Source organism: Marmota flaviventris, chromosome 4, assembly GCF_047511675.1.
Source record: "Marmota flaviventris isolate mMarFla1 chromosome 4, mMarFla1.hap1, whole genome shotgun sequence".
Lineage (NCBI taxonomy): Eukaryota > Metazoa > Chordata > Mammalia > Rodentia > Sciuridae > Marmota > Marmota flaviventris.
In genome coordinates, this window is record NC_092501.1 from 30,503,500 (window position 1) to 30,518,290 (window position 14,791).

Sequence of the window (14,791 nt, forward strand, 5' to 3'; positions counted from 1 at the left end):
TTACTCATTAAAAGCCAAGACGCGCATAATACACACACAGTTTACAATGATGATTTTCAACTTCATTGGTAGTTTAACTCAGAACAACATCGTTCATTTTCTGGTTGCTTTCAAAAGAAATTAAATTTCAAAACTTCCTCATCAATTCAATGAAAACACACCATTTCAGAGAGTCACAACTTTTTCATTCGGGGGGTGGGGGTGGGGGACAAGAAAAAGATGCCACAAAAGAATAATATTAAGAAACTGTTAACTGGTGGCTTTAGATTTTAAGCAACTTGCCAACAATCAAGCAGTGTTAACTACACTAAGGGGAACAAAGAAGCATATGGCATGGTCCAGACTTCAGCAGTTGACAAATGTAACCAGGAACAACACAAAATTCAAACATAGAAAAGGATGAACAGAATAAGGCAGAATATTAAATGTCAAATAATTAGTTGTATAAAATTTATAACAACGGCATGAAAGCCAGGCACATTGGTGCACACCTACAATCCAGCTACTCGGGAGATTGAGATAAAAGGATTGAGGCAAGTTTGGAGGCTGGTCTGGGCAACTTAATAGACCCTGCCTCAAAACAAAATTTTTAAAAAGGTTGGGCATTTAGATCAACTGTTTGAGACTGGATCCTCAGTAGTGAAACAAAACAAAACATCCCATCAAAAAACAAAACAGCTAGGTGTGATGGCACACATTTGTAATCCCAGCTGCTTAGGAGGCTGAGGCAGGAGGATTGCAAGTTCGTTCAAAGCCAGCCTCAGCAACTTAGTGAGGCACTTAGCAACTCAGCGAGACCCTGTCTCTAAATAAAATATAAAAAGGGGGCTAGGGATTGTGGCTCAGTGGCTGAGTACCCCTGAGTTCAATCCTCAGTACCAAGACCAACCAAAACAAACAACAAAACCAGAGTAAAAGATTAAACAGCATTAGAGCATAGATATACTACATATGGGGCGGGGGAGGGCTTAAAGTAAAAGCAAGAGACTTTCAAGATAGAGAGAACAAGTATTCAATGGTACAGTCCAAAGACTAGTAAAAACATGTTGTTTAATACAAATGATCAGACTAAATTTCTCAGATTTTTAGTTTAGTTCAAAGGAAATTATATAGAATACTAGAAAGAAAATCAGACTGAATTGTGCTAGGTACTGAGTCACACTAAGAATTGGGTGGTGGATCCAGAAGACAATGAGAAAGTGACTGAAAACTGAGTACAGGGTAATACTTCCACACTATTTGAGGGGTGATGGTTGGGGGTAAGGAGTTTAACTTAATAGTAGTATTTAAAAGCCTGAAGAAAACTGAGAAGGACCAATCATGTTATTTCAGTGGTCCAGAAATAGTGACTGGTGTCTGAACTATGGTTATTACTGTTTCACAGTAATTTCACTGTAGAAATGAAAAAGAAGGAAATTCATTAGAGGGAGAAACTGAGAGAACCTGGTCAAGGATTTAAATTCAGTGTACACAGAAGGAGGAAGACTCAAAATGTTTCCTTGGCTTTAAAATAGGAAACACAGGGCTGGGGTTGTAGCTCAGTGACAGAGTGCTTGCCTAGCACATATGAGGCACTGGGTTCAATCCTTAGCACTGAATAAAAATAAACAAATAAAGGCATGCTGTTCATCTATAACTACAAAAAAATTTAAAAGGGGGGGGTAAGTAGCATGAAAAAAAAATACAAGACAGTAAATCATTATCAACAGTTTCAATAACTGAAATATTTCCAAACCAAAAGCCTGTTTGACACAAAGCAATACAATGATAAAAACACAAAAGTTCAGCTAATTTCTACAACTGAATACAAACAGCATTCATGACCCAAAAAGAATCTTACTTTAAGGTATAAACCACAGTATATCATAAATATATGAATTATTAAATACTTGATCAAGATCTATGTTACTGGTTTTTTGGTACTAAAAGTGAATCCCATTTCTTGAATTGTCATATAACTTCATATCAGGATAAACTTAATTATTCTGCCTAATGAACTATATAAATAAATGCATCCTGGGATACAGATTTCTCAGAAGGATAACCAACAGACAAGAAACAGTTTAAAATGCAAAGTTACTATCAAAAACCCTTTAAACACTTTCTCTTTCCTATAAATCCTCTAACAAAGTGATAAGTTTTTTTTGTTTGTTTGTTTTTTTTTTTAAGAAACTTTAAAATATTTTACACAAGTTTCACAAACTTCTTGGTTACCTTTACTTTATCTCTTCTCAAGCAACAGAACAGACAATTTTCATCAAAAGTCCAATCAGAAATGCCTTCAGGTTCACACTCTAAAAATAAAATGAATGACAAATTAATAATCATAAAGTTGAATTTTTAAGAAAATAAATTAATTTCAAAAACACTGTTTAACAAAATCTTCACTAAGAGTAGACATGCTTCTTATGTCTTCAAATTCTTTTATCTTAAATTTTTAAACCCAGAGCCTTCTATATACATCTAAGAATGTTCTCTACCACTGAAAACTGGGTACAGGGTAATGAACTATACCAACAGCTAAGTCTTAAAATTCTTAACTCAAAATTCTTCACCTAACTGCTCACTGGTATGTGCTAATCATGCATATATTAACAATATCAACTAAACACACGCCCCCACCCCCCCACACACAAAGCTTACATGAAGATAGCTTTAACCCTCATAAAACTGCAAATAAAAATGATGAGACATAAAGCTTAAATTACCAAGGTACCATATTTGTCACCAGGAATAATCTGAAATACCAAAAATATTTTGAATACCTTTAAATAAACTGAGATCTTTTAATAATGCAGGTCCAAACAGCCCTTCAAGAATACTTTCAAACCCTAAAAAGGATTTAAAAAAAAAAAAAAAAGAATCCATCATCACAATAATATAATATCCACTATGGTAATACTGATTGGTTACAAGAAAAATGATGATGTTTTCTCCAGTTCTCAAGGATCCCAGATTATTATTATTGAAGGGATGCTAAAGAAAAAGTGTCAATGACAAATGTAGAAGGAGCATTTGCATTTGTTAATGATTAATAATCAACAAAAATTCAGGGCACAATCAAGAAAGAAAAAAGACACCAGAAATAATTAATGGAAGAATGGAAACTGAGTTTCTCTTGCTTGTTCTACAAAATTTTTACATTAACTCTCAAGCTCCATTTTAAAGGGCAACTTTCTCACTGAAGAGTAAAAGTATTTGAGAACTTCCACAATGTTCTAGAATACCCTAGAACATTATTATTTTTCTGAATACCAATTGAGATCATAGACTTTTTCAAGTTAATAGTTTCTTAAATGAAAATCCTCACTGAGAACAACTTTCTCTCTTTCTCATATGCACACACAATCTTTTAGAAAAAAGAACTCCAAATTTCATATTGCCAACAAGGTGAAACTATTTTTTAGTTCCTTTACAAAGATAAAAATCACTAATTATATATACAAAAAAGAGGAGAAAAAAATTCAAATATACCTGTACACAAATATTTAAAACTCTCATATCCTTCTACATCATGAATAAAATAGAAAATTAAAAAATAAGCAGTTTTTCTAACTTTATTACACAAATTTTGCTGGTCTATTTAATGAAAACATCTTGCTAATTTTTCTGGATTGTTAAAGAAAGAATGAAGAGACTAAATGGAAGGGAATTAGATTATAGCTTTATACAATATACCAGGAATAAAGCTCTAAGCACTGGTTCCCAAACTATGTGTCAAAGACCTCACTGTGGGCTCAAATACTTATTACATGAATCCATATGCACACTAACCATGACCTTTAAAGAGAATTAGTATGTCTTGCACATTTGGTGTACATAATACTTTTGAAATACACAGATATTCTATTGTAATTAATATAAAAAGAGTTAAATTAATTCCTAGTATTTTCAGGAATGGTGTATTTTGTCAGATAATCCATTATCATCTGAAGCCTTGTAATTTTTTAAAATTGTTAAAGAGCACTTTTATATTTAGGATAAAGGAATCACTAATAATATATAGGCTACTGGACATTTTTGAGGCTCAAACATATAAGCCATTTCTTTACCACAAACACAACATATTAAATATAAAACAATAAAGTACTTGAAAGATTAAGGGGGTACACAAGATGATCCCTAGAAACAGTATCTTGTTCATCTGGCTATAAAAATAACATTGTAAGCCATCATTTTCAACAGAGTAACCTCCAGAGTTTGTGTCATCTACATTGTAATTAGAGAATTGTTTTTTCTGCACTATTTTAAAACTGTAGATTTTTTCACTTACTATTAGGGGAGCAAATGATTTTCAATTCTCCTTACTTCTTGCTATCCAAAGACATTAGCAAACTACCCACTCCAACAAATGAGAGGTACTTATGCCTGCTTATTATTTACCTACTATAATTAAAATGTTTTCCATTAAATTACTATGGTCCTTTGCTCTTCCCCACATTAGGGAGGAGAAAGTGTTGGGGTCAGAGGTTGTGCAGGCAGAGGGCTGGTGGTGAAATAATGAAAAGGAATTGCTAGATGCTATCTATCCTCTTAGCCCTGGAACCAGATATTCTCAGCAATTACTCAAAAATAAGTCTTACAGCTTGTCTCCAACTCTTAAGCATTCCTACTTTACGTCCCTGCAAAAAGGAATTCTGATTTCACAAATATAAAGTGTTTAAATATCTAGAAATCATTGAACACACACTGAAAATATAGCTAAGCAATTACTGGCAGCTCTTATCCTAAAGAGCAAGTCTATATTCTTTTACCTGTGTTTATTATAACAAATTCCAAATATGCATTCTAAGCATAAATCCTCGAAAAGGAAAAATGTAAATATAGCAAGAAATAATACTACGAAGGAAATGTGCAGAAGATGACTATGGAAGAACAAAAATTTTAAATTATAAAGAATGGAATACGAAAAAAGATTGAGAAACATCATAGATTAACACAGACACTTTAAAAAAAAACCTAATCATAGATCAAAAAACAGTGAAAAAGAAAGACCAAAAGGAAGCAAATAAAAACCAAAAGTCTGGTCATAAACTCAAAATATTTAACCACAACTAATTCTGCTCAAAATATTAACTATAAACAAGCCACTCCTCTTTTGCTCATATTTATAATACATCAAACCTTACAAATATTATTGGATCTGTAAAGCTATATTTTGCTACCCTCTGTTCACTGGATGTTAATACCACTCAGTTTTATTAATAATAAATATTGAATTTAGCAGTTGCATAGCAACAGGAAATGTCTTATACACTATGCTTGACATTAATAAAAGGCAAATAAAGGTAGAATAAATACATTCAAAATTTATACCATGATCTCATAGAAAAGCCACGAAGATAACAAAATGCCATGGAAAACCAAATACTGAAAAAGACAAGTCATATCATTATGCTCAATAAGTAGAGTTCAAAAAGTACCTCTACATAACGTAGTACATATTAAAATATTTTATTTTTTCCAAAGAATTTCTAGCCAACATAACAACTGGTCTCAAAGCTGCTCTCCAGTCTCTTCCTTACTATAACCTACAGTATCATTGAGACTATTTCTTGCCAGGCACAGTTGCCCATTCCTGTAATCCCAGCGGCTCACGAGGCAGAGGCAGAAGGATCTTGACTTCAAAGCCAGTCTCGGCAATTTAGCCAGGTCAGGGATGCGGCTCAGTGGTTGAGTGCCCCTGAGTTCAATCCCTGCTCCCCCCCCCCCCCCCGAAAAAAAAACCATTCCTTTTGTTGTTGTTGTTGTTTTAAAAAAAAGAGGTGGGTAAGTTTATTTGGAGCTCATAGTTTCAAAGGCCTCAATGCATAGATGACTGACTCTTGTTTGGGTCCAAGATGAGGCAACACATCAATATAGGAAGGACCCAGCAGAGGAAAATTGCACAGCTCATGGAGGGGCCAGGAAGCAGAGAGAGCTCATCATACTCCTCCTAAAACACTGCTTAAACAATGCCAGAATTTCTTCAAAATATACACTGCTTAAAGAACAAACTTCAAATTCTCAAGTCTGGCAATCAAAGATGCTTTTAATTTGATCCCAATCTCCCTTCAGCAAGCTTTTTTCTCAGATCTTCCAGCTCATTCCCACAGATCTGGTCAGGTCATTTCTATCTCCTAATATTTTCTCAAGTCTTTGGATCTCACTTTTGCCCAAATCAAGTATCTATCTCTTTTCAATTTGTTTAATAAAGATATTCACTTATTTAACTTATATTAACTGAGAACCTGCCAGAGACAGAGGTGACACTGAATAGGCAATGGTGAAGACTTGGTGCCTGTTCTCATACAACTATGGTTTATAGTTTTCTCACTGTCAGAATTCTCAGATTCCAGACCCCTTTAAATAAAACTTAATTGCCTAAGGTCTTATCTCCTTTCTGCCATGTGCAAAGCATTGAGTATTTACAAAATAAAAATTGTCATAGGTTACCCAAACCCTGTGGGTTTTTTTTTTTTTCTTTTTATGTTTATATTTTTCTCCTTAAGGAGACTTACAGCTCCAGGAAGGCCAAGAAGGTCTTCCCATTTCCTATTTCTCTTATACTAGGACTTTGTAAGTCTGATTTTTAACTTCTGATATAATCAGGAAAACAGAAGATAGAAGATTAACATTTCTCACAAATGTCCTCCTTCAATCTAAATTACAATCTCTACTATTTTTATTTCTAACCAAAGGATGCAGAGCAGGTTATGAATAGTAGCAACAAGACAGGAACTTCAAATAAACAGCCAAGTAAGGTTAACAATATAGCCTGTTACTTTTGAGATGAAGAAATACAGTATGAAGAAAATGAAAACATGGTTCATAAGTCTTGAGAATCTCTCCTCTGAGATTAACCTGTCTAGAGACTCACAGTATGAGAGGGCTGAGGAGAAATATAAATACTTCTTTATTTTCTGTTTTTATAATAAGATCGTAAGACTGAGTAGTTTTTAAAGAAAAGAGGTATATTTGGGGGGCTGGGATTGTGGCTCAGTGGTAGAGCGTTCATCTAGCATGCATGGGGCACTGGGTTCGATCCTCAGCACAACATAAATGTAAAATACAGATACTGTGTCCACCTAAAACTAAGAAATAAATATATATTAAAAAAAAAGAGGTATATTTTGGCTTATAATTTGAGGCTCGGAAACCCAAGTGCACTGTACTGATATTTGCTGAGCTTCTGGTGAAGACCTAGTACTGCTTTACCTCATAGTAGAAAGCAGAAGGGCAAGTGAGCAAGAACAAAAGAGGGAAGGATGGATATGCTTTATAACAAATCGCTCTCATAATAACTAACACAATCCCTTGAGGGGGGAACTCAAGAGTAAAATAAAGGCATTATCCATTCATGGGAGCTCTGTCCCTATAATCCAAACACTTCCCCTAGATCTTGCCTCCTAACCTTGCTACTTGAGGAATTAAAGTTCCAACACATGAACATTTGTGGTCACCTCAGCCTCAGCACAGTATACCAGAAAATTTTAGCAATTTTTACATCAAGTCTCCCTAGACTCTGTACTCAAGTTTATACAAAGTTTGGTGCTCAGTATTAAAAAACCTCCATCTCTAATAAAGTATTATTTTTGTAAAGTATCATTTCAAAGGTACTTGCTGGTTACAATAATCAATTAATATATTAATAAACAAAGAGCAAACTGACAGCATCTGTAGTTCTTTCCTTAAAATTCAAGAGTCTATGGCTTGCTGACACCAGACTGAACTTAATACAAGTGAGCCACAAAATTAAAGCAAATTAAAGGCACTAGATTATAATCTTTTATATGTTAACCAAAATAATATAAGGTAATTAATCCCTTTTAATTGATATTCTAGCTATCTCAGTATGTCATTCAACCAAAAAAGTCTTGATGAACTTCTTTGGTAATGAACAATGTTCAACCACTCTTTCCCTCATTGCTCTTAGCAGTTCATCCCACTGCTGAATAACTATATTCGTTAACAATTTTTCCAGGGCTGGAGATACAGTTCAGTTGGTAGAGTGCTTGTCTCACACGCAAAAGGCCATGGGGTTCAATGCTAAGCACCACAAAAGAAAAAAAGGTTTCCTCTTTCCCTAAACTTCTGCTTCCAGCCCAAGCCCTCTGATTGCCCCTATCTGCTGGTCCAGTAGTCACTTTTAGAATTACCCAGCATAAGAATGATAACAAAACTTGACCAATATACTGGAAGGGAATAACTTAATCACAACTAATAACTCAAACTGAAAACAGAACTAATGAAGAAAAAAGCACTAAATTATAAATAGCATTTCTATTGAGACCAGGGAGCTTTTAAAAAAAAAAAATTAGTTCCCCCCCCCCCCCCAAAGAGAACAAATGTCTTGGGAAGAGGAAAAAAAATAAATTTGTCAAATACAGTTGTGTACCAACAAACATTTCAGTCAACAACACATTGCTTATATGACAGTGGTCTAGTAAGAATATAATGAGACAAAAAATTCCTGTTGCCTAATGATATCATGGCTATTAACACAAAACACTGTGTGTGTAGTTATTTCACTGGTTTCTATTTCCTATATAGTCAGCCCTTGATAATTGGGGGTTAGGAGCACTGCCCTCAAAGCCCTGTGGAGAAAATAACTTTTGACTCCTCCAAAACTTATATATGAATAACTTACATAACTTATCAGTAGCCTACAGTTACCTTCCTGGTAATATACTGTGAAACATGTGTGAAACCCATGAGATCACTTTTTATAGAAATAAAATTTATCAGAGCACTGAAGTACTCTCCTGGAGATTATTAGTATCATATGGCACATAAAGAATCCTTGTAACTCTGGAGCTCACCACAATAGCAAAACTACTATAGTAGTACAGTATGTACAACAGTTAACTTTATAAAGTTATGATTTAATACTGCATCAAATACTTATTTACATCTCTAAAAAAATGAGATATAAACTGCAAATAGCACAATATATGGTATCTGTAGGCATAAGTATTGATCATTATTAAATTTCTATAATAGACTCCTGTATATTTTATGGTAGTAAATGATAAAATAGAGTACTTTCTACATGAATTTAAGCATTCATGATGCTACACTTTTCTTTAACATTTATTTCCAAGCCATGTAGTTTGACTTGAGTGTTTTTTAAGTGTCATAAATCTCCAAAAATTAAATATATAAATAAAACTGACAGATAAGTAGACCCATGTAAGTTCAAACGTGAGTTGTTAGAAAATCATTTGTACTACATTTTTTATTGTTATTTTAGAGTGGACTCCTACTTAGAAAAGCTTAGTGTAAAACAGTATTTTGTGTTTTATCAGCAGCAGCTTCCCATATGTTGTGCTTACTACTTCTCAACTGCACCAACAGGCCACGGCAAGTAACTCGTCTACACTATTTTTGTTAATACTCTCTATGACGCCATAGGCTAAGCAACATGAGACTGTAAAGGTAATTAAATGGAAAAAATACACAACAGAGAAAAGCAGCTTAAGAAATGCCTTCACATAATGTGTAAAAAAAAGTCAGAGATCAGTGATGCACAGGTGGCCAGAACATTCTATACCTGTGAAGTATGATTTACTATAGAAGAATAAAGGGAAAGAATGAAGCTTAAAAACTTAAATCAAAATAAATTTTTAAGGGAAGAAAAAAGAAAATAAGACAAAGATTTCCTATTGAATGATAACTGACTTGAATCTTCGTATCTAAGGAACTCCATAAAGTGTGAGACATAATACTGCGAGTGGGGTGTACACATTTAACTCTCCTGAGAAAATGCCTGAATTAAATACCTAAAAATAAAAGTATAAAAGCTCAAAATGAGGGAAACTTTTAATTAAAATAAGAGGAAAGAGATTTAAAATTGCAGTCATTTAACTAGTAGATATAAATGCTAAAAGCCCAACGAACTGTTTTACAAAATTCTGAGGGGACAAGTGTTTTATGTAGCCAATCTATTATTATCTGTGCATACTGGCAAATGGACATTTCTAGATATGCTCTAATTTGGAAAGTGAAACTACCATTCATTCTGGGGGTGAGGGTTACTCAAAGTAGTTGGGATAAATAAGAAATTTTTCAGATTAAAGACCTGACAGCACTGTTTACGTGTTAAAGAAATACAGGTCAGACTGCTTATTTTTAAAATCTTTTCTTTAACTGCAGTCTTCATTTTTGTAGTATTTTTATTCGTTCCTTTTCATCTTGATCAATGTTACCAGATTTCTCTTCTTCTTCTAATACCCACTCTTTACCTTTTTAAATCCTTTCTATTGTTTGTTCTTTATTTCAATAAATGTTGCTATAGTTTTTTACCTTTTTTCATTATCTCTTTCCTTTGGAAAGAATGAAATATATCATATGGCACATGAAGAACCCTTGTAACTGTTGTATTTTTTTAAACTTATGATAAAATTTTTTTTTCACTTATTCTCAGGCTTTCTTTAAAAAATAAGTATGGAGATGACTTAAGAGAACCAGAATTTTATTCTGTATAAAGAAGTAGTCTAGGATACACAAAAAGTGGTATAATCCATATAATGGTATAAAATTACAATATGAATAAATCTTTAAAACATTTTACTAAATGTAAAAGGCCAGACATAAAAGACCACAGTTATGAGTCCATTCAGGCAAAATGTACAGAGACATTGCTGGTTTAGGAGTGAAAAATGCAAATAACTGCAAATGGGCACCACAATTCTTTTTGTAGTAATGGCAACATTCTAAAAATCAAATTGCAATGATGGTTGCAAAATTCTGTGAATGTAATAAAAATCAGTGACCTATATACATAAAATGGGCAAATGTAAAGGATACAAATTATATCTAAATAAAGCTGTCAACAAAATAATAAGTACTTTTATATATTTCTGGTAAAAATTTATCATGTTTTAAGAAAATCTGGCCTATGAAAGCCAATCTTATGACTGACTCTAAGATGTATGCATGAACAGCTGACTTACTTGTGATTTTATGCTGAAATGTTTGCATACTGTATTAAACACTTACAAAATTCAATAATCACATAATTTTAAATTATTACAGTTACAAGATTTATTTAAGTTTGTAGAAGTTTTAAGTCAATATCTAACAATAAATAAACTTTTCTAGTTTTGTTTTATGAAATTATCAAGTTTGTTAAAATTTGCTATAGAGTACAATGTACATTTATGAAGAATTGTTTTATATTTACAAATTTAAATAATTGTGAACATAAATTAAAAAAATCAAACACGCTATGTGTTATCTCCTCTATATACAAAGTCACCCCATAAAAGAGATTACTTACAAAACCTCATATTTAATAAGGACCAATAAAATGTTTACACAGAGCCCAGCAGTGTGAGAATTCAGGAGATGTTTTTAAAAATATGTCCTGCTATAAAGATATTTAAAATTCTAGTCAAGAAGTAAAAATTAGTACACATTTCTACTATTATGCAGAATAATCTCTTTATCTCTTGCACCAGAGCATATTTCTAATAGCCTACTTCATATTAGCCCCAGATATCCCAAATACACCTCAAAAAGCAAATCAATATCATTTTATTTCTTTTCCTTCAACTCAACCACTGGTTCCTGAACTTCTTTCCAGGAAAATGACATCATCAATCCCTCATCCATTCCAAGTCATTCAGGTTAGAAATCTCTATCAGTTAATGATTCTGTTAAGTCAGGGAGTCTTCCGGTCCTGTTCGTTCTACTTCAGAAAGATCCCTCCAAATCTGTTCTTTTCTACCCCTTAACTTAGTCCAAGATAGGAGCATCCTTCATCAGAATGAAGTTATATTATTGATAAACTAACTTTATTTATTTATTTATTTATTTGGCATTTAATCCACTAGATTTAGAGCAAATATCTGAAGCTTATTCATATTTTAACATCAACCTGTTCCGTAATACTACAGTCCTCGAGGATGTATGTACTCAATAAATGTTGGATAAATATAAACACTTTTTCTAGTTCCTATATCCTTATATTTACTGAGTGGTAGAAATTTTTCTGAGGACTCCATTTTGTATGTATAGTATGTTGAAGGCTTAAAGAAATACAATAAATAAAAGAGAAGGATAACTGATATTTGATGGGAAAAGGATGGCTTTCTGTTTCAGCTCAACTAAGTTCCCTGTAACTGTGAACTAAACCCGTAAACCCAGAATATAAGTAAGGGCTTTCTTTGTTCTTTTTCCAAGAACAGAGAGAAAGGCAAACTTCTTTTGCACAAAGCTATAATCACAGCAAAAACAGAAATAGGGCTGGGGTTGTGGTTCAGCGGTAGAGGGCTCACCTAGCATGTGCAAGGCCCTAGGTTCAATCCTCAGCACCACATAAAAATAAATAAAATAAAGGTATGGTGTCCAACTACAACTAAAAACTAAATATAAAAAAAATATAAATAAACTGGAAATGATACGGTACTAAGAAAAATAGTATTAATATGGAAAAGAATACATATTCAGTCGATAGAATATTTCCAAAATAATTCCACTTATTCATATATATACACATATTGCCATAAGTGGCATTCCAAGATGCTAAGTAACCAAAATCACAAAGATAGTAAGTAGCTAGGTCAGTTGGAAACCTAAGGGCAGTTTTGACTCTTTTTTTTTTTTTTGTTGTTGTTGTTGTTATATCAAACTATCTTAGGTGAAGTAATTATGCTTAGAAAGAAGTCATTTAAATGCAAATCTGAAGCTGATTAAGAATGAGTTAATTATATCAGCAGTTCACAATCTCTAGGCTACAATCCCTTAGAGGACCTCAGTCATTACAAGGTCAGTAAATCCATATGAGCACTGCTTATAAATTAAATAAAAATGTGCTTGCATACATAGCCACTACTTTTTGGAACACATCTTGCTGTTAACAACAAGATACATATTTACTTAAAAAGCATTACTTGGGCTGAGGATGTGGCTCAAGTGGTAGCGCGCTCATGCGTGCGGCCCGGGTTCGATCCTCAACACCACATACAAAACGAAGATGTTGTGTCCGCTGAAAACCAAAAAATAAATATTAAAATTCTCTCTCTTTCTCTCTCTTAAAAAAAAAAAAAAAAGCATTAGGTGGGGATATAGCTCAATGGCAGTTAGTCTAGCAAGCCCAAGGCCCAACAGGGTTCCATCTCTAGCATGGAAGGGAGAGAGGGAGGAAAAAAGCATTACTGAATTCACAATAGCCTTCTTTCATCACATATCTTCTCAACAATAACAAATGCACAGGTACAATGTGTGATAGGTAAGCAGTTTCTTTTGGTTTTCTGCCCTTTAAATGGAAATTTGAAAGGAGACCTCATACTCAATGGGAGTCATGGAGTTAACAAAACTACAAGCTCAATGATTTCCCTCACTCTAGGTAAAATGGGAATTTCTTAAAAAATGAACATTTTAAGGTTCTTGGGGGGAAGGAGTGTTCCTTTTCTCCCTCTCCCATCCTCTATTCCTTTTCCATTTATTTCCTTCTTTCCAGAATTAGTCCCAGCCCTAGATCTAGCATGCTTGTGGAAGCTTTATGCTGTTATGAGATTCACTTGTTTTCAGTATGTGGATCTCAATGTCTCTACACTATTTTAAAATTACTCATATTTCCCATTTCCTCACAAAAAGTCTATTTAAGACAAGCATTTCAGTTTAATACTTTTTTAATTTTTTTTTTTTTAGTTGATAGACCTTTATTTTATTTATTTATATGCAGTACTGAGAATCGAACCCAGAGCCTCACACATGCCGGCAAGTGCACTACCACTGAGTCACAGCCACAGCCAGTTTAATACATTTTTGAACAACAAAAAGAATGTAACATTAGGTATGCCTGAACAATATTCCTTTCATCTCTCACACTCCCTAAGTATCAGAAATACCATTAACATCCAAATGAGTGCTATTGCACATAATAGTCACCTTATGATAGGTCACAATAAAATGATATTGCTGAGGGTAATCATACTGTAGTCTACCTTCCTGCCCACTGCCACCCGCCTCACATACAATAAAAGAATACTAAAACAATGCTACAGTTTGAATGTAGTTAGTGTTCCCCCAATGTCCATGTATTTAAGGCTTGGTCCCCAAAGTAGAACCTTTAGGAGGTAGGGCCTAGTGGGAGATTCCCTATATCATAGAGGTATGCCCCTGAAAGTGTGGGATCTCACTAGTCCTCTTTTGCTCTGCTCCCTGGCTCACAAGATTAGTCATGTATTCTGCCATATGCTCCTGACATGAGATACTGCCCTCACCAAAGACTTAGAGCAAGAGGGCCATTGGATCTTGGACTGGAAATCTCCAGAACCATGGGCCTAACCCTTTTTACTTTGTAAGTTAATTGCCACACACAGTTCATTGCAGTGATGGAAGGCTAGTACATAGTTTCAGGAAAAATTAGCTTAAATAAAGTAAAAAGCTTTTCCTGTTTCTGAGTCTCTTTTTTCCTGGGGTATTTAGACATTTTCTGAGTTTCTATTATAAGTCAGGCACTAGAGGTGCAGCTACAAACAAAAAATATGAAGCCCTTATCTTGGAAGGGGGAACAAATGACATAAATGTTGATGATGAGGAGGAAGATGGTGGTAATAGTGACAAATGTGTAGCTTAGAGTAAATAGAAGTAAAAGTAGGAAAGCATAATAAAGTCAGACGATAATTAAACCCTGGTAAACCTTTACAGATAACAATGAGAAATGTTGAGGAAGTGCTGAGTGAGGAAGAAAGTATTTAAAATGGTCATGGTTTTGATATAGTTTGAGTGTGCCCAATGCCCCCAAAGGGTTCATGTTCTGGAAGCTTGATCCTCAGTTATGAGGATGTTGAGATAGTGAAAT

The 14,791-nt window shown here is 33.8% G+C and overlaps 1 protein-coding gene across 15 annotated transcripts in view; it reads right to left on the reverse strand.

Annotated features, from left to right (window-relative positions):
• Lcor (ligand dependent nuclear receptor corepressor) overlaps positions 1–14,791 on the reverse strand; it is a 143,393-nt gene that overhangs the window by 82,848 nt on the left and 45,754 nt on the right. For 13 of the 15 annotated variants that reach the window (XM_071611030.1, XM_071611029.1, XM_071611028.1 and 10 more), the window contains one exon: positions 2,215–2,294. In XM_071611030.1, the coding sequence (XP_071467131.1) occupies positions 2,215–2,294 (80 nt within the window). Of the gene's footprint in view, positions 1–2,214; positions 2,295–2,765; positions 2,832–14,791 lie in introns of all 15 variants that reach the window. The other 2 variants (XM_071611032.1, XM_071611037.1) reach the window with 1 other exon arrangement.